This window comes from Cucumis melo, chromosome 10 (genome assembly GCF_025177605.1).
Source record: "Cucumis melo cultivar AY chromosome 10, USDA_Cmelo_AY_1.0, whole genome shotgun sequence".
In the NCBI taxonomy this organism is placed as follows: domain Eukaryota; kingdom Viridiplantae; phylum Streptophyta; class Magnoliopsida; order Cucurbitales; family Cucurbitaceae; genus Cucumis; species Cucumis melo.
The window spans coordinates 4,213,544-4,241,150 of NC_066866.1; the positions used below are offsets into that span (position 1 = coordinate 4,213,544).

General features: G+C 34.6%; 4 protein-coding genes and 4 non-coding genes across 13 annotated transcripts; 1 reads left to right on the forward strand and 7 right to left on the reverse strand.

Moving 5' to 3' along the window:
- Window positions 1–1,186: 1,186 nt before the first annotated feature.
- On the forward strand, window positions 1,187–13,617 carry LOC103488898 (mannosyl-oligosaccharide glucosidase GCS1). 2 transcript variants are annotated; one of them, XM_008447827.3, is made up of 23 exons: window positions 1,187–1,647; window positions 1,767–1,840; window positions 2,396–2,647; window positions 3,002–3,176; window positions 3,639–3,725; window positions 3,877–3,945; window positions 4,078–4,174; window positions 4,635–4,717; window positions 5,470–5,577; window positions 6,784–6,905; window positions 7,043–7,150; window positions 7,231–7,304; window positions 9,411–9,536; window positions 9,677–9,744; window positions 10,659–10,808; window positions 10,903–10,953; window positions 11,104–11,160; window positions 11,529–11,678; window positions 11,768–11,859; window positions 12,097–12,206; window positions 12,308–12,371; window positions 13,040–13,198; window positions 13,368–13,617. In XM_008447827.3, the coding sequence occupies exons 1-22, from the start codon at window positions 1,348–1,350 to the stop codon at window positions 13,182–13,184; spliced, it is 2,562 nt and encodes an 853-aa protein (XP_008446049.1). In that variant the 5' UTR covers window positions 1,187–1,347; the 3' UTR covers window positions 13,185–13,198; window positions 13,368–13,617. The 2 variants fall into 2 exon arrangements, with proteins under 2 accessions (XP_008446049.1, XP_050947216.1); XM_051091259.1 differs by having other exon boundaries at window positions 1,510–1,647; window positions 1,763–1,840.
- Window positions 13,618–14,410: 793 nt separating this feature from the next.
- On the reverse strand, window positions 14,411–19,193 carry LOC103488894 (nuclear pore complex protein NUP54). Of its 2 annotated transcripts, XR_007824429.1 has the most exons (10): window positions 18,563–19,193; window positions 18,415–18,468; window positions 18,206–18,265; window positions 17,984–18,094; window positions 16,328–16,393; window positions 16,168–16,254; window positions 15,906–16,007; window positions 15,293–15,442; window positions 14,840–15,083; window positions 14,411–14,737 (listed from the first exon to the last, which is right to left on the reverse strand). XR_007824429.1 is itself a non-coding variant. In XM_008447821.3 (9 exons), exons 1-9 carry the CDS (start codon window positions 18,983–18,985, stop codon window positions 14,967–14,969), a joined length of 1,170 nt encoding a protein of 389 aa, XP_008446043.1. In that variant the 5' UTR covers window positions 18,986–19,193; the 3' UTR covers window positions 14,746–14,966. The 2 variants fall into 2 exon arrangements, 1 of the variants encoding a protein (XP_008446043.1); XM_008447821.3 differs by lacking the exon at window positions 14,411–14,737 and having other exon boundaries at window positions 14,746–15,083.
- An 833-nt stretch (window positions 19,194–20,026) lies between these two features.
- On the reverse strand, window positions 20,027–22,557 carry LOC103488895 (signal peptidase complex subunit 1-like). 4 transcript variants are annotated; one of them, XM_008447823.3, is made up of 3 exons: window positions 22,394–22,557; window positions 21,885–22,166; window positions 20,027–20,204 (listed from the first exon to the last, which is right to left on the reverse strand). In XM_008447823.3, exon 2 carries the CDS (start codon window positions 22,164–22,166, stop codon window positions 21,885–21,887), a length of 282 nt encoding a protein of 93 aa, XP_008446045.1. In that variant the 5' UTR covers window positions 22,394–22,557; the 3' UTR covers window positions 20,027–20,204. The 4 variants fall into 4 exon arrangements, with proteins under 4 accessions (XP_008446045.1, XP_016900289.1, XP_050947218.1 ...); XM_017044800.2 differs by having other exon boundaries at window positions 20,027–20,229; XM_051091261.1 differs by having other exon boundaries at window positions 20,027–20,265.
- Window positions 22,558–24,091: 1,534 nt separating this feature from the next.
- Window positions 24,092–27,118, reverse strand: LOC103488896 (60S ribosomal protein L17-2). Its single transcript, XM_008447825.3, has 7 exons — window positions 27,028–27,118; window positions 26,896–26,932; window positions 26,710–26,750; window positions 24,815–25,045; window positions 24,626–24,728; window positions 24,466–24,533; window positions 24,092–24,375 (listed from the first exon to the last, which is right to left on the reverse strand). The coding sequence occupies exons 1-7, from the start codon at window positions 27,028–27,030 to the stop codon at window positions 24,307–24,309; spliced, it is 552 nt and encodes a 183-aa protein (XP_008446047.1). The 5' UTR covers window positions 27,031–27,118; the 3' UTR covers window positions 24,092–24,306.
- On the reverse strand, window positions 25,349–25,476 carry LOC127151522 (small nucleolar RNA snoR74). Its single transcript, XR_007824571.1, has one exon. It is a non-coding gene; the product is annotated as a small nucleolar RNA snoR74 (small nucleolar RNA).
- Window positions 25,626–25,753, reverse strand: LOC127151518 (small nucleolar RNA snoR74). The gene has a single exon (XR_007824567.1). It is a non-coding gene; the product is annotated as a small nucleolar RNA snoR74 (small nucleolar RNA).
- LOC127151521 (small nucleolar RNA snoR74) lies at window positions 25,983–26,111 on the reverse strand. The gene has a single exon (XR_007824570.1). It is a non-coding gene; the product is annotated as a small nucleolar RNA snoR74 (small nucleolar RNA).
- On the reverse strand, window positions 26,250–26,379 carry LOC127151519 (small nucleolar RNA snoR74). Its single transcript, XR_007824568.1, has one exon. It is a non-coding gene; the product is annotated as a small nucleolar RNA snoR74 (small nucleolar RNA).
- Window positions 27,119–27,607: the final 489 nt, after the last annotated feature.

The following is a 27,607-nucleotide window of genomic DNA, read 5'->3' on the forward strand; positions in this document are numbered from 1 at the left end:
ACATCGAGTAGTTGGTGTTATTGTGAAAAACGACTTTAAATTAACTTGATTGAATGTTGATTCTACTAGTCGATTTTTTGATATTAAGCTTTAAATTAGTCAACTAATAGAATAATAATTTAACATATTTAATAAGAGAATTTTATAATGACATGGACATTTATATAAATTTTATGGTGATCAATTTTAGCTTACATGACTTTGCTTTTTTTTTTTTTCAAAAATAACTTTTTAAAGTTTTCAATTTTCAATGCTAACCTTGTTCACGATAATTCATTAAAATAGTTTTTGACAGTTTTTAGTAGTCAAGATCGATCATTGAGATTTGAATGAAACATAATCTTTTTTAATCTTATATTTAAATTATCGATTTGTTTATGGTGTTTTTCTTATTTAATATTTATGGCACATTTTCGTTCTTAATAACTTTGGTTTGATTTTTTTAGGATTTATGATAAACTTATGCAAAAGCTAGAGAGCTTAAGGTTTCGTTGTTATTGTACATCTACTTAAAAGTTTTATAGTCACTATAGCTAACCAAAAAGAAGAAAAACTCAAATGACGGTTTTTCTTAAGTTTCGCACAAAGTGCCTAAAAACTAAAGTCCATTAGCAACATTCACACTTTTGAAAAGAGCTTCTACTTCAATAATCTCGTCAATCCCAATTATCTCTAAAAACGACGACTCTTAAATCTTAAGTTCAGTCCACGGTGGAGTTTAGTATTGATTTTTTCTTCTCTTTTATAAATTTTTTTTATCTATTACATTTTTCATCTAAAATTTGAAAATGTTTTCAAATATTTATTTTTCACATAAGAAATACTATTATTACCTAAACGATTTAAATAAAAAAAAAAGATTTGTCAAAAGATACTTAACTAAAACTAGATAAATAAAAATATAGGGATTAAAATTGAATAAATTTCATCATTCAAAATCAAATTCTAATACACACATAAGATATATTTAACACTTTGTTCCTTCCACCAAAAGTCAATCAAACAAACCTAAGAAGAAAATGCTCTTTCTAAATAATGCACTTATTTTCCCTTTTCCCTCTTCTTTCTTTTCTTTCTTTTTTTTTTTTTAATTTTTTTTTAATTTTATTATTATTATTATTATTATTATTTGCTTAAAAAGCTTATTTTCCAATTGAGTATTTAGCGCGAAAAAAAGAACCTATTTATATCATCCAGTGAAGCCTCAAGTCAAGGTATCGCCAGAGATAACTCGGAATTAGGAATCTCCAACTCAAACTCAACACTTCTCTCTATCACTCCACTCCTCCTCCTTCTTGCGGTCGGTAATCGCAGTTCCTCTACTGCTTTACGGACATTGATTTCAATATGACTGGACAAAGTCGACGGAATCCTCGAAGCCGAATTAAATCAGCTCCCGCCGTCGACGGCGACGTCGACACCGCCGTCCGTCAAGCTTCGGATAATTATAGACGCCACAGAGATGGGAATAAATCGCGTACTTCGATTCGCATCTTCAATGTTAATCTTAAGGTCATGCTAGGTTTTTGCTTCGTAGCATTCTTCGTCATCTTGTATCTGATCAGTAGCTTGATCGTAAGTGGAGATCATCAGACTCCTAGGGTTATTACGCCATTTCCTGCTTCAAAAGTTACTGACCTTCCTCAGGTAGACAGTTGATTTAACTCTTTGTTCATATTTATTCTCCACCATTTCTTTTTCCGCTGTATATGTTTACATATTTTAGTTCTCTTATGTCCTCCTACATTCGTTGGTTTTGGAGACAGTTTCAAGGTGAACATAAAGAGAGCTTGTATTGGGGAACTTATCGACCTCATGTCTATCTTGGAATACGAGCTAGGTACTTCATTGAGTTGAAAATAAAGTTTCGTCACATATTTGTACGATCTATGAATTTTTTTTTCAACAGTTGAGTTTACTCATGTTTTCGAAGTTCTAGGATGCTTAAATATTTAATGAGTACGTAGGGAACAGTTTGCTAACTACCACATATTCTTATGGTCCATTTACAAATTGTGTATTACTTGGAATACAATCTCTGTACTGATAATCTGGAGTGGCTCAATTCTCTGAGTCGTGTTCTATAAGTCGATTTATGCCTCCAAGACATTGTAAATAGTTGCCGTTTATTGCTGGATTATAGTTGATGAACGAATTTCTTTGACTTAAACCTCTCAAGGTAGTTACGATCTTTGAGTTTCTTATACTGAACATAAATTTTGTCGAGTATTTAGTGTTCAATCACTGATTCTCAGTATATAACTTCGGTCACTGTAAATGATAGTGTTGACTTCAGCGAATTCTTCTACATTTATTTTGCTCTCTCCTCATTCTATCAAATGTTTTATATGAATACCTAGTTCTTTAGCTAATGAGTAGATATTGTGTTTCTCAGGACTCCACGTTCATTGCTCGCTGGCTTGATGTGGATAGGTGTTCAGAATGGAAGATATGTTATGAGGCATGTGTGCCAAAGTTCCGATGAACTAAGCACATATGGCTGGACTCGTCATAATGCACGTGATTTTGGACATCAAGTTCTTGTTGACCAGGATATGACTTTGGGAACAAGTTTTCTGAAATCGAAGGAGAGTGGTAGTGGCTATGGTGGAGATTGGGCTGTTCGCATTCAAGTTAATAGCAAGAAGTAAATGGCTTTAATACAAGAATATTTTAAGCATTCTTTCCATAAACATGGCTTTAATATTGAAGGGCTGAATGGTTATGTCATCTAACACATTCTTTTGATGTGTAATTTGTCTTCTTATTGAGCCACTTTTATTGGAAGGTTTCATGCGGTTTTCAGAAATTGACTATTAGTTTAATGAGTGGTGAACTATGTGAATATTTTTTCAATCTCATTTAACTTTTTATTTACACGAGAATTGGGCTTAAGGCCTGTAATAGATTTTTCCCCTTTTGAGAATATAGTTGATTTTATCATGTTTCTTCTTTGAGGATAATTGATACACATTTTTCTTATGTCTTGCTGGATTTGCAGATCTGAGGAGGCTGAGGAATTGTTGAAAACTGGACATCTGTTTTTCTACTTGGCAGATGAAGATGGAAATGCTTTAAGTTTAAATAGAGATGCCATTAACATTCATGAGACTTCACTCCTAGCTTCAGGTTCACGAAGTGATGTAGGAAATTGGCAGTTACATTTAGAATCTAGGGTAAATTCCTGAAAGCATTAGTGTGATGCCTCTCCGATTTTTTCTCTGAAATGTCCTCTCTAGAAAAAGTTACTTCTCTCAGTTTCTCTCTTTGGATTCTTCTAACCCGAGTAATTAAAGTTTTCTATATTAGATATATATGCATTCTTATGGGCTAGTGTTGGCATTTACTACGTCAAATGCACTTGCAAGTAGTAATTTCAGCCCATCCTGATTTTCTTGAGCTCCATATTGTTTTAATCACCTCCTATCTTTTTTGGGCATTTTCTCTTTTTCATAGTTGCTTTCTGAAATTAAACTCTTCAATTAAAATCTTAGAGTTTGTGTTGTTATTGGAATAGGAATTGCCTCTGACATACTCTGCTTTCTTTGATCAGGCTGCTTGTATTTTTTTCTTTTACTTATAATCATTGTTATATATCTGGTGACATCATTTTTCTTTTCATATGGACCCCCCTGCAGGATAATCTCAAAGTCCATTTTAGTGGGTTTAAGACTGAGCATTATCACAATTTATCTGAACTTGTTCAGGAAAATATTGGTGCACAAGTAAGGTTAACTTTTCTTCTTATTGCTATTTTTAAATGCATTTGGTTGCCTCGTGATGTCTGATTCCCCCTGAATAAGTTTTTAGGACTTTATATATCTGTGTTGTGATGGACACTGGACCAACATGTCTTTGCACTATCTTTTTGACCAGGCAAGAAAATTTGGTCGATTGCAGCTCTCTGACACATCTGATGACTCCTCAAATATTTTAGTTTTCCAGGTATGCTTTAATGCAGATGCAAGTTTCTAGAGCATGGAGAAAGTTGGAATATCCAAAGCATGTGGGTGGCCTCATTTTCTTGTTTCCATCGGTTTTATTTATTTATTTATTATTATTATTTTTATTTCACAGATCTCTGGAAGTATTCCATTTAGAACAGATTTGGCTTTCATTTCTGGCTCTGGTTTACCAAATTCTAGAGAAGAGGAACGTGTCAACAACCTCACAGGTGTTTACTTTGAATCCTATTTTGGACCCACAAGATCCAGTTAGTAGTTGGCAAGTGGCATATCCCACATTTAGAGTTGAGAAAAGAAAAAAATCTTTTTGGTACACTTCTACCACAAAAAAATAATTTTTTTCCCCATCTTCTATAAGCTTTTGAGCGCTTTTGTGTTTATAAGAAACAACTACATATCATTAAAAGTTGTAAAATTATAAGTGAGGCGACTGAATCCTTTGGTTCAACAATGAACCAAAGAAGAACAGAAAAAAAGCTATTGAACTGATTTGAAGTTTTTGTCTGTATCTCTTAAAAAAAATCCATTTTATGTATGTGTGGAGGGTCTAAGTCGCATTTCCGATTTTGTATGTTTACATTGTTTGGACTTGTCAATTATTCACAAGAAGGGTTATTATTTTTCTAGGCTTCCATGCTTCACATACTGTTTTGTTCCCATTTCAATTAGGTTCGTCATTAACTGATCGATTAAAAGAGAAAGAATTGGAATTTGATACCAGATTCGAGGAGAGCTTTGGTTTGGCAAACAAGGTATTTATAGTTTGGAGATATATCTCTTCATCATTTTATTTTCTTTGTTTTGCATAATAATAATAATAGCAATAACAACACTAATAATCACATCTTAGATACTTGCTGGGACTGGATTAAGACAAATGGATGCATGATTTTTTTAATATCAGTGCAAACTTTTGTAAAATAATACTCGGTTGAAATGGGTAATGAGATCTGTTGTACATAATATAGCACGTAGTTGGATACTATATTGTTAGATGATATATAGTTTAATTCACCATCACTCATCAGCTTAAGCTTAAATCACCCATCAAAATGGTGATTTAAGATGGTATCAGAGTAGGCGGTCGTGTGTTCAAACCCCTGCGTTGTTGTTTCCTTCTCGATGAATATTAATTTCCACTTGTTGGGTCTTCTTCATATATTGAGCTCAAAAGTGAGGGGGAGTGTTAAATGATAAACAATTAAATTCACTTTCACCCATCAACTTAAGTTTTTGGGTCAATCGGTGATTCAAGATATATTAAGGCATCAAAAGTTGGATGCTTACTCCATAAGGCAAAATGCATGTTTGGTAACCCTTTCCATGGTTTGTGTTCAATTCAATATGTGTACTGAGTTCCTCTTAAAACTGGCGAAAGCAAAAACAGATTTCCATCTTCCAAGTGATATTTTCTTCTTTGATTCTAGCTTATATACTTACACTCTGTTGAAGTCTTTAATCTTGTAATTATCTTGGATGGATCTAATTTTGCAATTATGTTCAGTTTGATTTCGAATCCACAACTGTTGGTAAGGCTGCTGTTTCAAACTTATTAGGTGGCATTGGTTATTTCTATGGCCGGTCAAAAATTGCACTCCCAGGTGCCTCCCATGTAAGTTGTTGGAGCCTTTTCTCATTTCTTGTTAGCATGTCTTGAAGAATTTTGTAAATCTCACATGATTGTTACAAAACCCCAACCCACAATTGTAGATGTTTTTTTCTTCTTTTTTTGTTTTTTTATTAGCCTACTAATTTTTCAATCATATTATCATTAAATTATCTCCATGTAGTGAAATACACATACCTCTCATCGCAATAGCAAAATTTGCCTTATTTAAAAGAATTTTCATCAATATCCATATATAATTCTAGAATTCTTATGGAATCTCCTAAAATATTGAGGTTAGGGATTGGATTTTAGTGATCGGGAAGTGCTTGACATGGATACTGGAAGATACAAAAGAACGGATGATGTTTGTTCAGATCAGATGCTTGAAAAGGAGATCTCCAGTAGAATTGAAGGATTGGATTTTAGTGGGAAGTGCTACACGAACCGGATGGTCCAAAAATTAGATGATGTTTGTTTGGTTGCTTGAAACTTTTACGTGATGTTTGTGCTCAGATTAGGAGATAGAACGTTCCAACAAAATATGACAAAAACAAAAGAAAACAGGGGCAAGGTTTCCTCACAAGAAATTCAAAACAATGCTCATCAAATTAGAGAGTATGGGTTGGCCTAGTGCAATAGTGAATTGTAAAGGGCTAAGGGGAAAGGGATCAAGCATGATGATCACCTATCTAGGAAGGACTTGATATACTACAAGTTACCTTGACAACCAAATTAGGTAGGGTCTAGTGATAGTTCCATGAAAATAGTAGATGTGTCGTAAGCTGGTTCAAACACTTACAAATAGGTGACCAATCTTTACAAACAAACCCGAATAGATAATTAATCAACAAATGTTCCCGTAAATATTGAATACAATTTAATAATTATTGAAAATATGAAATTGAGTATAATGGAGTACTTAGATAAAACTATCATGTGATTGTTACTACTTTATTCACTATTCATTACACTCTTTACTCAGATTTTTCATTAAAAATTTCCATTTTTACCAGATATATAATCTTTCATTTTCTTATTAGGCGAAGAAATTAATGTAATTTACAATTACAAATCTAATATATTTCCTTCAAGATTATTAATATTTTATTTTGTAATTTGTCTTTTTTTTCTCTTACTATTTTTGTTTTCATGCATATTTATTCTGTTCCTTTTTTGAAACCTGTGAATACAACACTACATTTATTGCAGCCCGGAAGTCAAGATAGTTTCCTTTTTTATTGGCCTGCTGAGCTTTACACTGCCGTTCCATGCCGTCCTGTCTTCCCTAGGGGATTCTTGTGGGATGAAGGCTTTCATCAGCTGCTTATCTGGTAAGTGCTTATTGTTTCTAGATGTGCAGCTCACTTTTATATATTCAACAAAAGATTGACTGTTTGTCTTTTGGATAAGACAACAAAGATTTACAGTTTTTATTCTTGACTGGACCTACTTATTCAACGTGGAACAGGCGATGGGATATTCACATTAGCCTAGATATTCTTGGTCACTGGTTGGATCTAATGAACGTCGATGGATGGATTCCACGTGAACAAATATTAGGGGCTGAAGCTCTCAGGTGATAGCATGTTTAAATTTGTGGTTTTAAATTACCGTTGATTTCTAATAAATATCTTTCCCTTTCTTTTCTCAATGCAGCAAGGTCCCTGAAGAATTTATTCCTCAGTATCCGAGCAATGCTAACCCGCCAGCATTATTTCTAGTCTTGCGAGGTAATTATATCTCAATTCTCTGTCATAGTGTTCTGTGTAATGTTATTTTCTCTCCCTCACCGTCTCGCTCCTTCCTCCATCATCATATGGTCCCATATATAGATATTAAAAGAGGACTTTGGTGTAAGCCTTTATGGAATCAGTGAGATGGACCATGGTCCCAGGGCCAGTCTTACAAAGCACAGTCTAAGTTTATTGTGAGTTTGGCTTTCAATAAAAGTTTTATCAATGTCATTGGGAAAAACCCTGGGTCTGCTTATTATTTCTTCTCAAACAATGAAGTTATAGGATTGCTTTGAAGCCCGTATTGAAGTTAAAAGAAACTTATGTGGTTTTCTCAATTGAAATTGAAGTTAAAGATCATACTAATATCCTTTAAGGCAAGTTATTTTTCAAAGATTTTTCGAACGCTTTGGATATTGCAAGGTTGATCAAAATTAAGCACGACGAGGATATGCTTCAGGTATCTGATTTTGTTGAAGAGGGTGTTCCCATATAGTCGGACAAGGAAATCAGGTTTATTTCAGCTCTGAGTGAGGCAGATCAGATTCTCTGTGGGAGACTTAATTGTCCTTTGGAAATCTTAGTTAGCATTCCACAGTTTATTGACTTAAAGGGCGGTAAAGAGGATGTGAACATTGAAAGATCTTCCTTTACTTATTATCCTCTTTCTTACAGCCGGAAAAAAAAGAAGGAAAGAAGGAAAGAGAGAAAGAAAGAGAAAAATAAGCAACCATCTGCTGAGGAACATTCAAAGTTCAATTCAGATGCTTTGGAGAAATCCTATACACGTCTCCTATTGGCAGATGCATATCCTATGGACAATCCACATCCTTGGCCTCCTGGTTGAATTTTAGCCAATTGATATTAAAATCCTGGGATCAAATATTTCTTTTATTAAAGAAGTTTATAGTCATCCACCTCCTAAAGGACAATCTTTCTGGTTACCAATTTGATGGAGATTTAGCTGTTAGTGAAAAGCAGTGAGGACATTGTGGACATTCTAGCATAAGATGATTTTGTTGAGGAAAATTCAGCTGTTTACTTGAAGGTTTTGATACTGTGAAAATGTTCAAGCAAAATTGACTAAAACATGTGGTTCGCCAATGAATTCAATTCCACTTCGTTTTCCTTTCGTTAAAGTTTAGCTTGGTGGTTTAGTCCAGAAATTGAATTATTATTGTGAAATTCTTGTGTTGGTACGACCAAGCCCTACTGTATTACTCTTAAGAAGTTGCATTTTTTTTTTCTAGTTGTTGCAAGCTTGAAAGCAACATTTTAGAAGTTGGTTGGCTTTGTGGTCCGACACCGCACTCTTGGCCTTAATGGACTTCTTGCCTCGTTTGCTCCCTGATCTTCTGTTGGCTTTGGCTTAAGTTCATGTGTTCTCTAGCTTTGGTTTCCTTTTTGGATCTGGTTTGTTATGGCTTAAGGGTTTGCCTTTTGATGTCTTCTCCTCTTTGTATCTCAATAGTATTGTCTTCTTTTTTTCTCTTGAAGGCTAATGTATTTTTAGGCATTATTCTCTTTTCATTTTTCCAACGGAAAGTTTTGTTTCCTTAAAAATGTCCTTACTTTAGGGCAATAAGAACAAAAAAATTGTGAAGGTTATGGTGTTGACTGTTGAAAGACATAATAATTTGTTAATATGTTTTCTGATGGAGGAAAATTTGTTAACAATGCCGAGTGTTCCTCATAAGTCCGCTACACGAAAGATACGTTGTAATAAGCACAAAACTCTGATATTCTTCTTTCTTTATTATCTGAAAAAGAGACAAAACACGTTGATGACCATTGTTCGAAGAATATCAGAGTTTGATAACTAGCATATTTTAATTTGATGAGAACTCATTTCTTGGAATCTTTTCTAGTCAGCATTTGGTTACTCACTCCCATTTACATTTGATGAGGGATCTGATCATGCATGGGTGGTGTGGTTGTTTAACAAGCTCTACATTTTCTGTTTTGTATGTAATATCAGCTGTGAATATGAACTCACAGTACACCGGTAATAGTAGATTCTTGTGGTCTGTAACATAAACTATCAAATAGTTTGGTTGAATCTTTAGTTTTCATGTTCGTGATTAGATGTGTTTCTTCTTGTAGAATTAATTCATGGCCTAAAGAAAAATGCATTTACGGAGACAGAAAGCTCAGAGATATCTTCATTCTTAGAACGGGCTTTTGTCCGCTTGGAAGCATGGTTCCAGTGGTTCAATACTACACAGCCAGGTGTCTGCATCCCGTGCTTTATTATTAAGGGCATTCAATGGTTTTTTCACTATGCTTGAGAACATATTTGTTAGCAAGTGATTTGAAATTTTACTTTTTCTCTCCTTGATTCACTGAAAATATCATTTTGAGGAACACAGGGAAGGAGGCAAGCAGCTATTACTGGCATGGAAGAGACAGCTCTACAATTCGTGAACTAAACCCTAAGGTTTTTTATTCTGAACTCTCTCTTTGCCTTACTTTGTTGGTGACTGAGAAAATAGTGCCTCTTCATCACTTAGTACATATCCATCTTACAAATAAAAATATCATTTTATTTACTTTCCATCATTAGTGGTTGATCTTTAGAAAGACTATATCATAAGGGTGGTTATCTGGAAAATTTGGAGTGAAGGAATCTCGTAAAGTTTTTTGCAGGCAAATATGTTCAGAAGTCCTTGAGGCCTCTCCTTTTGCGGCTCTTTATTTGGTGTAAAATTATTGCTCCTTTTAACAACTCTAGCTTTAATTCTTTCACACTGGAGTTTTTTTTTTTTTTTTTTTTTTTTTTTTTTTTGTAATTTCTTGTTTCATTTCATTTAAATTTTTTTTAAATCAAAAAAATTGATTGAATTTTAGAACTTGTCTTTAGCGATTTAGTTCTCTTGATAGTATGCGAGGAGGTGATATTGAAGGAAAACCTTGTTTGAAGACATCTCTTCTTTCTGCATGGTAATGGATCTCGTGGTTGTCAAAATTGAATTTTTCACCAGAGGTGCCTGAAAGGATTGGGGAAATAATTCTTGGTTCAACTATTTAAAAGTAGAGTAAATAAAGTAAGCTAAAGTAGATTAGTTATGCGTTAAATCAAGTTTGTTGTTTGTAGACATTCAGAGACAATCATCCAAACTGGAACTCTGTATAGGGGAAACAATCAGCAGGTCTTAATTAAAAGATTATGGGAATTTATCTGGATCTTTGTGTTAGATTGATTTACTGTAAATTTGTTTTCACCCATTAGCTTAAGCTTTTGGGTCAATAAGTGATTTAACATGATATTACAAAAGTGTATTTCTCTTATCAACAACATCCTAGACTTGTCCAACTAAGGCTTAGATGATCTTAACTTGTTCTCACTTGTAGACACTAATGTCTGGGTTGGATGATTATCCACGTGCTTCACACCCCACTGAAGATGAGCGTCATGTGGACCTCCGATGCTGGATGCTACTCGCTGCCGATTGCATGCATTCTATTTCGGAGCTAACTGGAAAGGGAAAGGGACTTGAAACGGTAAATTGTTATGATAGATCAACTTAGTTTTCATCTCTTTGTTTTTTCCTTTTTATTTCCCCTCAGAATGTTTTAAAACTTCATGTCATTGCAGGTTTATAGTTCAGCAACAAAAATTCTGTCTGAATTTGAGCTTCTGAATCAGGTTGGTTGTCACTTTCATCTCTGCTGGAAAATTGTTTTATAATGTACGGAGATGATTATTTATCCAAGTGATCTTTTCTGTTGAACATTTGAAATGCTAATAGCTAATAAGCTCTAGACCTCTAACTTGACCGTGAATGATGCCTGCCAGATGCACTTTGATGATGCCCATGGAACTTACTTAGATTTTGGCAATCACACTGAAAAGGTATGGTCTCTTTGTTACCAGTCTTTACCGTACAACTTTCATTTAGTTATCTCCCAGAAATCAACTTTCAATGTGTGAGCGTACCTTTCTCTACTTTTATGTGTGTCAATTGGAATACTCCCATGATTTCTCATTCGCTTTCTTGCACTTTCCTGATTATTTTAATGGATCCCGCATACGAAATTTGGCTTTTGATGAGTTTATAAAGTTTCCTTTATTAATAGAGAAATTACAAAATGAACAGTAACCCAAAGGCTCCCAACCTCCATCAACTAAACAACTTGGCACTGAAATGTGTGTATTTTCAATTGCACCGATGGAAATTTATACCTTAAAAGATTGTCCGTTCTTGTGTTCTTTTCATGTAGGTGCGTTTAATTTGGAAAGAGGTGATGGGAGCGCAAGGATTTACAACTCGTCAACTTATCCGGGAAGTGTCGGAACCGCCGAGGCTAAGAATGGTTCCTCATATCGGTTATGTCAGTCTTTTTCCACTCATGGGGAGAATCATTCCACCAGTAAGTGTTAGCAACATGAAACCACCATTCATATGCCTTATCCTGTCGCTAAGGGGCTTGGTCCTTTTTTCTCTTCATCTCTCCTACAGGAATCTTGGATTCTCGGAAAACAGCTTGATCTTATTTCAAATCGAAGCATATTCTGGACAGATTATGGGCTCCGCTCCCTATCTAAAACAAGGTACCTTACCGTATCTTCTTTTTTAAACCAATTGATGAAAAGAAAAGAACTTCTACGGATTCACAACACTACAGGGTTTGGGTTCGTCGAAGAACATAAATTAACAAATAGAAGTTATGAATGCCGTGTATCATAGCTTCCATTTGTATTACTATTTCTTTTGACGAACCCGAACCCAAAAACCTACAATAGTACTGGTATGTGGATTAATTGGGTCTTTGAAACTGTATGTTGTAGCTCATTATACATGAAGCACAACACAGAGCATGACGCACCTTATTGGAGAGGTACAATTTGGATGAACATGAATTACTTGATTCTTTCAGCACTCAATCACTACGCCACAGGTATTTTCAATCCATCGGATCCCTTTGGAAATCTCATGTGAGCTTCTTTTTTTGTTTTCCTCTTTTGTCTAGTACCTTTTAACGTGACCTAACTTATACAGAGCATGGACCGTATAGAGAAAGAGCCAAAGATATTCGTGATGAGTTGAGAAGCAATATAATTAGGTAATTACAACTCTTTTTTCCCCGTTATTTTACGTTCTGTTTTCTGAAGATTATGCTCTTTCCCTATCATTTTCTTTTATTTTTTATTTTTCTTGAAAAAGCATTTTATTTTTTAACTATTGTCAAATATAGCAAAATGAACTACAATGTTTATTAAAAAATAACAAAATATCAGTCTATCTGCAATGGATCGTGATAGACCAAGATAGATGTAGATGTAAATAATCTTCTTCAAGTATTTGTAACTATTTTTAGAAGTTTGTTACTTATTCCTTTTGTTTTAAATGAACAATTTTCTAACACGTCTATGAAAGAAAAAGTAAGTTTTGTGAACATGGTTTTCAAACACAGCCTCTATTTTCTCGCATAAGCCACTGCATAGTCTAGGGTGAACCATTAAAACCAACCAAATCTAACCAATTTGAAACAATTCAATTTTTACTTTAACAGCTGATTTGATTCCTTTTTCAAATTATAAGGAAACAATTTTTCTGTTCATATAATTGCATAAATTTGAAAGTTGAGCCAGAGCAAATATTTAGAGCTTGCTCAGTTTGATTTGTATCCAAGATTGGTTTTTTTTTTTTTTTTTTCTCTTTTCACTACCAATCCAAATTGAACCAAGAAAAGTAATACTGAAAGCTTAAACTTGTAAATAATTTGTGCAGAAATGTAGTTAGAAATTATCATAAGTCAGGATACATGTGGGAGCAGTATAATCAAAAGACGGGTAAGGGGAAAGGCGCTCACCCATTTACCGGTTGGACATCTCTAGTACTCTTGATCATGGCAGAAGCTTATACGGAAAGTTAGGAGAAACTTCTTCGGTATCCCTATCCGAACCCTTCTCACATAATCTTCGTATATATATATAAAAATACGTATTCTTTTTTTGTTGTTTTAACTTTTAACCCCTTTCCCATGCGCTCATTATTTGTGGTCGATCATATAATTTTATGGACACAACTTAGAGCATTTTAACTCTACTGGGTGCAGGAAACATTTTTGATAATTGGTGTAGAACAACTACAGGAGAGTGTGCCTGCAAGGAAAGAGTGGACTCATCTCGGTACGTTGGTATGTTATTGATACGTAGGAGCTTTATTTGAGAATTCTATCATATTACAAATTTATTTAGCTAATTTTTATTATGTTTAATAACAAACAGTACTTTCAAAGTTTGAGTCAAATTTTGGAAGCTAGTTTCTGAAAATTTGTTTTTATAATTTAGTTAAAAGTTCAATTATGTTCTACTCTCATCCCAACTACTAAGCAAAAACGGTAATCACATTCGACAAAATTCATCTTTTTTATCTTTTTTACGAATCTTATATTTTAACTATTCTAATTTTTTTTTATTAAATACATGCGTCCTTTGATTTGTTATAATTTATTAATTTTTCAAATTTCGAATATATCAAACTTTTAATGGACACGTATTCGAGGTACCAATAATTAAATTAAATCCAATCAGGTATTCAAGAAACTAATTTTGTAAATAAATCTTAGTTTGGAAAACAAGCCCAAAACTCAATTATAAGTAAGCGTAGTTTTATTAAATTAAAAAATTAAACCATATAATATCCAACGAAATCTAATTACTAGATTAGTTTATAAACAAGAAGAGTTCTTACATTATAAGAAACCTTGCTTTCTATTAAAATTAAATTTTCATAAGACTAAATATTTTGTTATATTTATAAATTATTTTAAGTCTGTCGCTTACAGAAAAGTCTCCCTATTTTTTCAATCTCTTAACTTTTCCTCTACATGTCAATTACTTTTTTGTTTTCTAAAACCGAACATTAAGAAAAGTGCTTTAGAATACACTACCAAAATAAATAATCATTTATTATATGCGCTCTAATTAATAAAATTTAAAAGAAACCGCGATTTGCTATTATATTATGGCTTAAGAATCCAAAACACAATATTTCCACAACTCTGCCTCAATAAAAACGAATTCAGATTCTCACAATTTTTTTATATCTAGAAATGGTCTATTATATCCCCACTCTATTAACTTATAATAATTGAAATTCTTAACTGTTAATACTCACTTAAACTTCACTAAAATTATAAACTAAGCATTCCAAACAGTCTCATATAATGTGTGTGGAAACAGCTCATCTCTCCCACCTTTTGTAGTTACTCTCAATGTTGAGAACACCTAACAACTACATACTATACGCAACCCATTTTCCCCTTTAAAAGCTTTTAGAATAAGAGACGTAACATCCCCAAATGGTAAGATTTTAAAGTGGGAGAGGCCACCTCACGCACCTGACAAGGGAAAGATGAATCCAAGGCCTTGCAAGGTGATGCTGAGTACTTTAAGGGCCACTACAGTTCTCAGCCTTTAAACACTGCATCAGATCAAAATTGCATAGGTATTAAGCAGTTAAAAGTTTAACCTATCTTAACCGAGTGCACTAACCCACTTCTCTCAATAAGATGTGGAATAGCACCTTGAGCAGTACATTAAAAGTCTATTGAAAACGAATTTTAATTTTTCCATTCGGAATAATCAAGCCGAGTACACTTTGATAACGACACTCCAGAGAAGAATGGCTAGAAATGGGAACTCAATTTCTTTTAACTTGCATCATCTGCCATCTCTTTATCTTCAGCCATTATGATTTCCATGTCTCTAACATCTCGCTTCAAAACATTTCCAAGTCTAGCAATGGCCTCCGTCTGCTGCTGTAAAACCTGGCACACGACATGGAGCCGTAGCGTAGACGAAGTTGGTTAATAAATTTGACAATAGCATAACTGCATTGATCAAAATTTCCCACTTATATGATCATTACACCGTGCTTTTTGAATGACTGTTGACAGAATTTTAGTAAACCTCATAACGTTTATTTCCAGCAAAACTAGAAGTGAAAAAGCATGCTCCAAACAAAATATGTTCGCACCTCCTGCATATCGGCAAGACTCTGTTCATGTATTTTTGCGGATCCTTGAAGATAGATGGAATTACCAGGACCAGAGCCATTGGCTTGACCGCGAGTAATTGTAAGCAAATTTTGCACCCTCTTTGAAAGTTCTGCCCCAGAGCCCTTCAACTGAAAAGTGTCTGAGAATATGATTACGATGCAACTTTTGGAGACAAGTAACATATTTCTCCCTAGTTATAAGTTATAGTTTATGATCCCCCATTGATCATAATGTGCACAGGACCTTTAAACGTTTCAGTGAAATCTTTCAAATTCCGTTACAGGTAAAATGACAATAGTATCATATTATAATAGATATTAAAAGAAAACTAATGATAATAATAATCTAGCGATGTGCTTCGAAAAGAAAAATAAGCCTTCATAACTATCATTAGAGTTTCTCTTCTTCCAATAATTCGAACTTTTGTATCAAGTTACTTATATTTCGAAATGGTGTATATGTTCAACAATTGGGATAAAGTGAAATTTAGTTGAACTAAATGATAAAGACCTAGAATTCCCTCCACCGGAAGGTTTTTCAATATCAATATCACCTCTTCCATTTAACATAAAGGTGGTGAATGATACGTACCTGCCTCGTTATCAAAGCTAACTTCTCTGCCAATTCAGCCTCTCCTTTCACTACAGGCACTCGGCAACCTTTACTTTCTAGTGCCTCCACAATTCTCATAACCTTTTATTGAAGAAAATATCAAATTAAAAATCATAGTTTGGCAGTGGTAGCATTATGAACTTTATCTTTAGAGGGTGAGGAGGCGGGATAGAAGAACTTGATGATCACATCCATAGCAATTGTTTTCATATTAGCCCACTGATTAAGAAAATAAACATACTCTCAAAAGACGCCTTTGCAGACCTTGCTCCTTCTGTTTCAATCTTTGTACCCAAGGTAGAGTATCGGCTAAAAAATGCCTCTGAAGCTGCATCATGCATCAAGCATTAAGTAGAAATAGGAAATTTATAAAATATATCATTAGCGAAGCATAAGATTACCATTTTGACATTGCTTTGGGTCATGCGTAGTCTCTCAGAATCAGAGAGAATGACTTCATCTTGAATCTGCATTAATCCCACAGGAGAGTCAGTGCAACAAACCGGATTACTTTGCACAGCAAACACAGCAACAAAAAAACACTTAAAAATAGGATGAAAAGTACGCAAAGAAGAAGAAGAAGAAGAAGAAGAAGAAAAGCTAATGTCAACGAAATTGAAGATACTTCTAGAAGTTAAAACTATTTTCATAAACAATAACTGAAACAAAATCCATTCATTACACGACAACCTTCAAGAATACTTACATTTTACAAGGAATGGTGGAAGAACATGTAGAAGTTACTAAGGTTCAGCGAATTATGACCTTCGGCAGATTTGATATTGATAAATCATGGACATTCTCAATTAGTCAAGATAATCGAATTTATCCATGAACATATTAAAAAACTTAAATGACAACATAAAATTAGTCACTAGGCTGTTGCATTTGTTTCACCAAAACTGATAGATGAAACAAAACATGATTGACATCCTATCAAATATAATGTGTGTTTCCTACTTCACAGTTTTGAATGGCAATAACATATGTAGAGGCTGGCATACCCCACATTATATTATTTGCAAGGGGAAAAAAAGACTACTCCCCAATACATTGCTTCAGGTTCTGCATTTTGTTAGGTACCAACGTAGTAGAAGTATGGGATGGATGCCTTTGTTCCTAGCTATTGGTGTGGGAGACCCAAGTCAGTTAACATTGGTCGTCCAACGTGGGACAAAGACATCCCATATTAGCTTCGTACCTAACACATTTAACACAGACAATAAACAACATCCCGAAGGGGTGGATACAGTAAAGACACAGAGGAGGCATTATCCTCGAGGCGTTTGAAGTTTACCAATATACATAAGGGAAAAAAATAAAAAATACAAACATGAAACGTTACAAAAATCTTGGTTACTGTTTGAATTTTATTTTACTAATGATGAATACTCTTGACATATATAGTTTTCATAAATTTGACTTTTCACCATCATAATTGGAACTATAATGTCGTTAATTTTAAAAAAGAATAATAAAAAAAAAATATTCAAATAAACAATCAAGTTTAAGACTAGTTTTAACATTCAGTAAGCCCTGACATTATTGCATCTTTCTCGTTCAATCGTTATTATTGATGTGGTAAATCATCAAAAGAAAAATTAAGTGAAGTTATAATCGTAAAACTTAAACATTTATTTCAAACACACAAAAAAAAAAAAAAAAAACTCTTAAAATTGTGAAACTGGCAGACCAAACATTATTTATGATTCTATATTCATCAGTGCCATTTCTTAGATGTAACTTTGGATCACAAGTCACCACTCATATCAATATATCAAAAGGCTCAAAGTATCAAAATAAGATCCATGGTGTTACATAGCAGCTAAAAGTTAATTAACAAATAGTTAAGGTTTCTAAAGAAAACGCCAGAAAATCCTCCAGTGATGGAGATAGTGACAAATTTAGAAGCTATAACAAAAGATAAGCAAAAAAGTCACAAAACATAATCAAATATGCAAAATATATGGACGACACACAACCTTCAAGCGCCGAGACAAATATCTTAAAACATAATCAATAAATTGCACGACACATTTTGCAGTAAATTGAAATACCTTCAAGCGCTGAGATAAATCCTTAAAACCTTGAACAAGCTGCGGCCACAATCGCTCTCTATCAGCACTTTCCATGCCTTCGAGCTTTGCCATTGCCTCAGCCCACATTATCTGGCAATGCAAACTATTATCCGGACTTAGTGTAGAATCCGACAAAAAGAAAAAACGCATACAAAGAGATGAGAATTCTTCAGTCGTAAAAACATGTCATATTGAACTCACATCCGATACACCAGGAGGCTTCGCCCTATACTGAGGATCAGTTACACTGAACAACAAATGCTGCAAAATAAATACAATCATCAACTTCGGAGCAACTGCACACGAAAGCTTATAGTATCTTCCCCTCACGATCATCAACAACTCTGAGGTGTTAGTGAGTGTAAAAACACGAGGCATTCCAATTTCCAGTCAAGATAAAGGAAACGAACCTTGAAAGCATACTTAGGGTTTCCTGCGTCGTCCTTGTAAGCCTCAACAATTGCCTAATGCACACAACGAAAACAAAATCAATAGGCGCGGATATATAAAGCGAAAAGATATATGACTACTTCTTGCCGATATCTTTCAGAAACATACTTGAATATCTCGATCTGCCAGGGAGAAAGGAAGCGGTGCGACCGGGGCCATCTGAGTGGTCAGTTGAGCATTTGGAAATGGAGTGGACTGAGGCGCTGCAAACGGAGTCTGGAAACCGAATCCTGTAGCGGATGATTGCGGAAACAGCGTCGATTGCTGCAACTGCTGCTGCTGTTGTGAAGGCTGAGAAGAGAATGGAGTAGAGAAAAGAGAGGAGCCGAAGCCGGTAGCAAACGACGACGTAGATGGAGTTCCGAAGGCAGGAGTCGAGGAAAGATTGCCAAATGCAGGAGACGCCGATGGAGTTCCAAAGGCAGGAGTGGACGCCGGTGTGCCAAATGCCGGAGTTGATTGAGGAGTGCCAAATGCCGGAGTTGATTGTGGAGTGCCGAAGGCGGAGGAGGACGTTTGAGCTCCGAACATTGTATTTGCAATGGAGGATCGAAGAGAAACCCTAACGTCTCAAACCGAAATTGCCATTCGAGACTCGAACTCGTTCTTGACGAGATGAAGCTTCCCTCGAATTTTCAATGTTGGGGTTTAAGGAAGAAGGAAGTCTAGGGCATCCAATCCTTTTGCCGCGAATTATTTGGGAATTGTTTTTAAAATTAATAAATACGAACAACCCGACCCGTCCCCTTTTCAATTTATATTAAACATTTGGGACTTCATTTTTAGAGGAAAGAAACAGCGCGAGTCGTCCATTAACATTGTTTTCTAACACTCTATTCTTCATTTTTTAATTTTAATTTAGGACGTCACTATTTAATTCTTTCAATTTAAAATTTGTAATAATTTAGTTTTTATAGATATGAGTGTGAGAATTTGTTCATAATCGGCTTGTTGCAAATTTAAAAACTAAAAGTATAAAGAGTAAAATGTTGCGTATCAAATTACATGAACTAATGGAAATTTATTACAAATTTGAAAAAGCATTATTGCATACCAAAACTATAATGTCTAAAGACTAAATTGTTGCATACTAAAACTATAATGTCATGCCCAAACTAAGTCATGGTTAATGAAGATTAAATTGTTACAAATGTGTAAATATGTAGCCTAAATTGTTACATATAAAAAGTTACTAAATTATAACAAAATTGAAAATACGAGAGCTCAATAATTACAAACTAAAATTTAATTTAAGATCAATAGTATTTTTACCTTCTTTATTAACAATAAAATGAGTTAAAAGTTAGACTTGAAATTATTATCAATAGTTTTATAATTACAAAAAAAAATATTTATAAACACTCAAAAGGTTGATCGAAAAAGTCATTTTGAGTATTTGGACATCCCTAAGGTAGTTGCTTGTTAGATTGAACCACGGCTTAGCTCGTGCAACATATGTTAGTGACTAAGAGATCAGTCATGTAATGAACCCACAAATATCTAAATACGAATTTGGTTTGAACATTCTTCACCGAACCCACAGTTTTTAGATGTTTGTAAATATAGAAACCATAATCAAAATATAATCATATATAAAAACATTGAAAAAAACTGTAATTATAAATATTGTGATATTTATAATTTTATTATACACTGGATTATTATCTTCCATTCCTCTAGAAATAATCGCTTCGGTTCGGTTCTGCAGCTGGGGAGTTTTTGGCATAAGACTCTAGTCTCTAATCTCACGCTAAGACAAATAAACCAAATCCAACCTTACACAACAGAAAAAACAGCTTTCACTCTGAAGCCTAAAGAAACATATAAAAGGCTTACAAATTCCAGTTTACTCAGATCGGTGCCAAGCCACATAATCTGTCACCTCAATAAAATAACTATGGATGAATTCTACTCACAGGTATTGTCATCATTTTTCATTGGGCACATGGAGTGAGCATTCACAAACAAAAAAGAGAGAATCCAAACAGAACAGATCATTCTCAATCTAGTTCATGTAACAAAACTAAACAAATGTCACGAGAAAAAATAAAAGAGAGAAGCAATAAGTTGATAAGCATGGCGAGGAGAATGAATGGCATGCTATATTATAAGGAGAGATTTTCATATAATATCTGTAATGTATATAATATAAGAAGAATAACTCCAATCATTGGTAAGCAGAAACTAATCAAAAGGGAAGGATCTATTGTCTAATTTCCTTTTGAAATTATCATCCCAGAGTGAGAAACACCATCCAAACCAGTAAGAACGTGGAATACCAAAAGACTTCCCACTGTTGTAGAATTTTTAATGAAGGTTCAGTACCGATTCAACAAATAGGATTTGAAATATAAATGGTTGGAACATGATGAGACAATTACCTGCTTAATCTACCAAAATATCGAACTTAACTACATAAGTTTTTCTTTTTATATCCATTAGTGTAGAACTAATCTCATAAGACAACATTTGGGTGTCAAAAAAACTCATAGAAAATTAATTTATAGATAGGTGGCTACCATGAATTAAACCCATAACCTCTAACTTAGTTATTAAGAATACGTCTCCTTTTTTATCCCGATGCTAACTTATCAAAGAAATAGTTGAATTGCTAAACAATTATAGTTTTCAAAACTTGGTTTGGTTTCTTAAGACATAGGTCGAGGGTCAATAACAAATCATAGAAACTAATGTGTGAAAGCAGTGTTTATAAGCTCAATTTTAAAAGATCAAATGGTTATCCAACGAGACTTCACTACTCTAATTATGTAGTTTAAGTGAGATGAAAACATGATCTCCTGATTGAATCCAAAGACTTCCAGCCTCGATTCCATCCCGTGGAGTTATTCACCAGATAAAACCAAAGAACTCACAGTTCACACAAATCATATTGCAGAATGCCTTTGAATATTATGCAATATGGTGCGACTTCACAGCAACTAAAAGAGTGCAATAATCCCAATTACACAATAGTGTGACTTCAGAGCCAAGCTATATTGCACCATTTACCATATTGTACATACAAGCAAAACATCATAGAAATAGCATATAATGCACCAATGATGTAAATTGCAATGCCCTTGAATATTATGGTGTGCCGATGACAATCCGTACAAGCAAAACTCATCGTCTGTATGACTTAATTCAGTTTAGTTTCAAAATGTTCTTCAAATGTATGTTATAATAACCAAGGAAAAACAGCAAAGAAGCAATAGCTTATAATTATGACTAGATAGACATGTATGATCTAATCTATTATAACCATAGAACAGAAAAAACACAAGGGTTCTCTTTTAAAGAGATCTGTCATTCTCTAAACCTTCAAAATTATAATCCATAGAACGAGTGTATGTATCATCATTTTGGGGACATTAGAAAATTCAAGGTTCAAAGTGTATGTTAATACAAGAACAACAGCAATCAAACTGACCTACTTCTTAGCAGGTTTCTTCTTCGAAACCACAGGCTCCTGCGGTTGCGGCTTAGGGTATTTTTCAGCCAAACTAGGATCCAACCACTTGAGCGGGTGGCGATTGAAGAAAGGCCAATTCGGAACAGTGATTAATGTGGTGAGAAACACACCGCCAGCGTAAACCAAGATCATCATCCTAAATGATCCCATAACATAGCCAGTCAAAAAGGCAACCACGGCAAATGCAACCAACATAATCTGCATCAACTGCTCCGCTAGCTTTTGCCCTTGCCAGTCCATCTAAAACATGGAAAAATAAGGAGATAATCGTCAGATCCGACCCAGAAGGTGGCATAGAACGTGAATGAAGAAACAATAGTCAAAACTCAATAGAAAGATTTAACTATAATGAAGATCCCTACCTACACCTGGAGAAACGGAAAATCCTAAGCGCTATGAACAAGGATTTAGAATTAAACAAATGAAGCAGGAAGGAATTCGAAAATTGAGAGAGGGAGAGCAGTAACCTTTGAGGAATTCGGAGACGGCGATGTGCAGTCCAGACGGGAATGATCGGCGGGAAGAAAAGAGGATTTGGTCAATTGCTTTCGAGAATCAGAAGAAGAGCGGGGAGCGGTATGTATTCACCGGTCCTGATTTGGAAGAATTCGCACATAAAATCTCAGCCGTCCGATGAATCCCCACATCTACACGACCGAACTAAGACTAATTTTCATATATGTCTTGCAATTTAAATCTTCTTTAAATTTATTAATCTCGAGTCATCCGCTACGATTAAGGTTAACTAAAGGCTTAAGTCTTTCATTCCAGACATTTTAGGACAATGTACGTGCAAAATCGAATAAAATAAAGACAGAGTTTTTTCATCCCAAGTCATTTCGATGTCACTAAGACCCGAAATCGTGTATCATGATCTACACGATTTGTTCAAAACGAAGGTAGATCTACACTCCTGTCTTTCATCTCGGGCCATTTTGATGCATAATGCCCAATGTCAAATGAATTAAATGAATCATTCTTTCATCCTAAACACCTGAGTTCGTGTATCGCACCATTTGCATGTTGAGTGGGATAGTTTATGTGTTTATATTGAAGGTATGTAGACATTTTCTATTTTCAAAGTTGTTTTATTCAATGTAACGTTTTAATATATTTTTTAAAAGATTATTTTCTTTTGGTACAGACAAAATAACATATTATACCCTTCGTATACTTTTCAAATTTATAATAATTAGAGTTTTCAAATCTACAGTAATTAGAGTAAAATGTTGGTCGAGTCCCGTCATAGTGAAAATTGTGATCAAATTTATCGAAAAGTATGATGTACGTGGGTGTAATTGCCCTTCAGGTTCGTCTTTCTTATTCTATTATATTGCATTGTCCATTGGAAGTTGAAGTTCGAACTTGGGAGGATTAGATTCGACATTATATTGCATTGTCCATTGGAAGTTGAAGTTCAAACTTGGGAGGATTGGATTCGATGTTTTGTTACCCTTTGTATCGAAGTCATGCTCTTAAGTTTGCATCAATGAAGATGTTTAAAAGTGACACGACAATAGGACATTCAATTACTATTTCAATTAAGCTAGTTTTCCGATTTATAGTCAACCAATCAAAAATTTGTTATCTCATTGCAACCATTGTTTCCATTTATATCTTACTCCGCAGTAAAAACAGACATATGATTAATGTAACATTTCCCTCTTGATCAAAAGTCGAGATCTTTTGAGTTATGGAGAGTCATGAATCCAAAAATCACACAAACTTTGACCTTCCTAGCGTAAAGGGAAAGAGTCATTGGAATTTTTCAGTAAATGTTACTGTAATTTATGTTTTCTTACATATCAATCACATTATAAAATTACAAATTTATAGCAAGAACATTCAAACCATACGTGTTAAAATGAGTCTAGCTAGCTTAGTAATATTGGAAGTTGCAAATGTATGTTTGACACAGCCCACAACCCTCGTACTCGAAAAAAAATCGTGAACGTTCATAAATGGTCTACTCATTTTATATCTGCAAATTACCTTTGGCCCAATCAAAGCAGAAACCGAACCAAACTAAATTTACAATTCTACTATGAACTGTTGAAAATGATGACAGTACTCTTTCAAATACAAAAGAAATTATGACAATAAAATCATCATCACGTTTTGAACAACAATTACCTAAAGCAAACGTGAACCAACAGAGGGGAGAGTGAAAGAAAGTCTCGATGTATAAACTCTGCTTAAAAGAAACGGAAATCCAAAATTTGGGAGATGATTCCTAATAAATAAAACATGATCGACGAGATTTCGTAAACTACAAAGTTGGGGGCAATGGATTCTGAGCAGGATTCTATAATGATCAAAGAAACGAACCTCTGTTTTTTTAAAAGGAAAAAAAGAACACTTAGTGCAGCAATAATATAGATCAAGACGAAGCACCACTGCGGAGGGCTTGCGATTTCTTGGATTTACTCGTTGCCAATTGGGTCTCAGGCTGTCACCAGAAAAAAATGAGAATTCAAGAAGAAGCCCTAAACAAAACACACAACATAGATCCCATTGAATTCTGAAGTCTAGAGTTTACCTCTTTCTTGACAGGTTCTTCCTTTTCTGACAAAATAAGCTCGATGTGGCATGGAGACGACATGTAGGCTGCAAAACAAAATTATCAAATTCCATATTGTATGTAATGATCTAATCAGAAATGATAAGGTTTTATATTTGAAATCACGGGAAGCACATACGGTTAATTCTTCCGTGAGCACGGTATGTACGACGCCTTTGCTTTTGAGCTTGGTTCACCTGAATGTGGGATACGATGAGGGAATCAACATCCAGTCCTTTCACCTGAAGGAGGAGGCATAGCCATGTTAGAATTAAGTAGAACTTATAAAAGAACAGAAAGGCAACCAGGATGTGTGAGTAATACGTACTTCGGCATTACTCTCAGCATTCTTAAGAAGATCTAGAATAAATTTCGCAGATTTAACAGGCCAGCGTCCTTGTCCATTTGAATGCCTATTTTTGGCCTGAGCAGTTCGTCCAACACCTCCACAAAAACGTCGGAATGGTATAGCCTGCTTGTGGGCAAGAACGTCCTCTAAGTATCTCTTTGCTTTGGCCAAGGGCAACTTTCTTAGGGCATGAGCAGTCTCACGTGTATTCTACAAACATAAACACATAGTGGATACAGTAAACAATACTGCACAGGAATGAAATACGGATCCATTTATTCAAGCTCATTAAAGCTGTTAAAAAATTCAAACACAAGGACAACAGGAATTTTATGATTGAACACTATGACAGAGCCATGCCTTAAAAAGAATATTTTGGCGACATTTGTAAATCAATACATACACAAGAGACAGAATGAATCTTTTATAATAAAATACTTTCACAGTCTTAAGATTGGAATGTTACCATTCAAACTTTCAACCACTTGTGTCACACTAAGCTATATATTATTTTCATGTAGCATCATTTACTGAACCTTTAGCAACTAGCTTTACAGAGGTTCACCCAATAACAATGCCTTCAGTTTCCCTGAACTTAACGAGGACCCCATTCACAAAAGGAAACAGAACCCTGCTTTTTAATCAGGTATATATAATCACGACCATTCATATAATTCCAAGTAAATGAAACAAACATTAACATCTGAACATTTGCAAATGAAACCTGGTCAAGAATAAGTCACTCTTAATTAATTTTATGCACATCACCTTTAGCAAAATCATTCTATATAAATGTAGCATCATTTACTGAACCATAAGCAACTATATCTACAACGGTTCACCCAATAACAATGCACTTAGTTTCCCTGAAGTTTACGAGAGCCCTATCCACTAAAGGCAACAAAGCCCTGCTTTTTTCATCAGGTTAGAGAAAAGCATATTCTAGTGCACTGAATGTATAACAGTTCCCACGTATTAAGTAGAAGTATAATAGAATACTATTTACAAAGAATTGTTATTCTAAAAATAAATCATTAATAACATTGACCATGTTCTTTGAGTAAAACAAGATACGGCCCATCAGCAACTGATGGCCCTCAAAGGACCGTTTATCCTTCTTTTTATTAACTTATAGATTATATGAAAAAAATGTAGCATCATTTACTGAACCTTCAGCCATCAGTTCCACAGAGGTTCACCCAATAACAATACAATCAGTTTCCCTGACATTTACGAGAGCACTATTCATAAATAGACAATAGAGCCCTGCTTTTTTCATCAGGTTGATAACAGGACATCTCAGACAATCACCACGTTCTCAATACCAAGTTACATTAGTGCAAATTAATATATTTAGCACATACAATCAAAAAATTATCAACCAAATATATGGTATGACACAAGACTACAAAGAGTATGTTGCATCATTTACTGAACCTTCAGCTATTATCTATACAGAGGTTCACCCAATAATGATACATTCAGTTTTCCTGAAGTTTACGAGAGCACTATTCACAAAATAGGCAACAGAGCCCTGCTTTTTTCATCAGGTTGTTCACAGGCAACCATGTATGTTCAAAACATCAAGATAATAACTTCAAATCAATTATATCATTGCAAAATTAAGAATACCGTATAAGGCATTACTCAGAATCGACAAACTAGCAACCACAAAAAATTTCCAAATGATTGATCTCAATGAAGAAAATTTCAAAACAACACGCCAGGCCTCGGTGAGAAAAAGATTTCACTGAAGCATGCACTAAAAGATCAACGTATTGAAAAACTATAAACTTCGCAATAAACAGCTCGATTTTAATAAATTCAATGAGAAAAACACTGAAGGGAGAAAACATATTGATCTGCTACGCTACCTTAAAATGGACTCTGAGGTCGGATCCTCGCGCTTTGCAGGCTGAGCAGAAATAAAAAAACAAATATCAGATTATGCACTTCTAACATTACTCCAACGCTTCGGAAATAGTGAAAAACAGACTAAATACATAACGAATAATCAACGCAATACGGACAAGAATACGATGAGATAAAAGCAAACTTACACTTGGTGGGGTTATCCGGCTCCCTTGAATACTTAACCTGTTAAGAAGACAGCGAATATCAAACAGAATTCAGATACTTGGCGAAGATCGAAAAATCATGAGCGTACACAGATACTAAGAAAGGCATTATACCATGGCGGCGGATGCTAATTCTCTACAAAACTTGAGACCCTCCTGCGAGAAGAACAACAGGGAAGAAGAGCTTCGGCCTTTATGGAAACAGAAACCCTAGTTGTGCAGTCGTGGGCCTTCTAATTGGGCCGGGTTTAGCAGGCCTCTCTTCGGGTTTAACTCAAATAGCCTAATTTGGCCTACAATTTTACGCAATAGACCTAATTTGCCTATATATTACACTAAGATCCTAATTAAGCTAATATTTTAAGAAAAGTCATGCCTAAATTACTACACTACCCAGATTAAATGATTTACGAATTTAAAAAAATTGGTAAGTGATACGTTAATGGCGTGAAAATGAAGGATTTTTGAACCATGTAAAGAAAGAGCAACGGACAATTGTTGAATCCGGTATACTCTCCTTCGTGCGCTGAAATTTTTCTTCAACCGATCTTTAGGGTTTGGAAAATGGAAGACGAAACGGCGGCGAAATCGAGATGGAAGACGAAGCGGTTGTGAAAATGGACGAGATTTTGAAATTCGTATTGATCGACGGGTGGCGGCCACTGGAGAATATGAATTCGTTGTTGAGTTAATT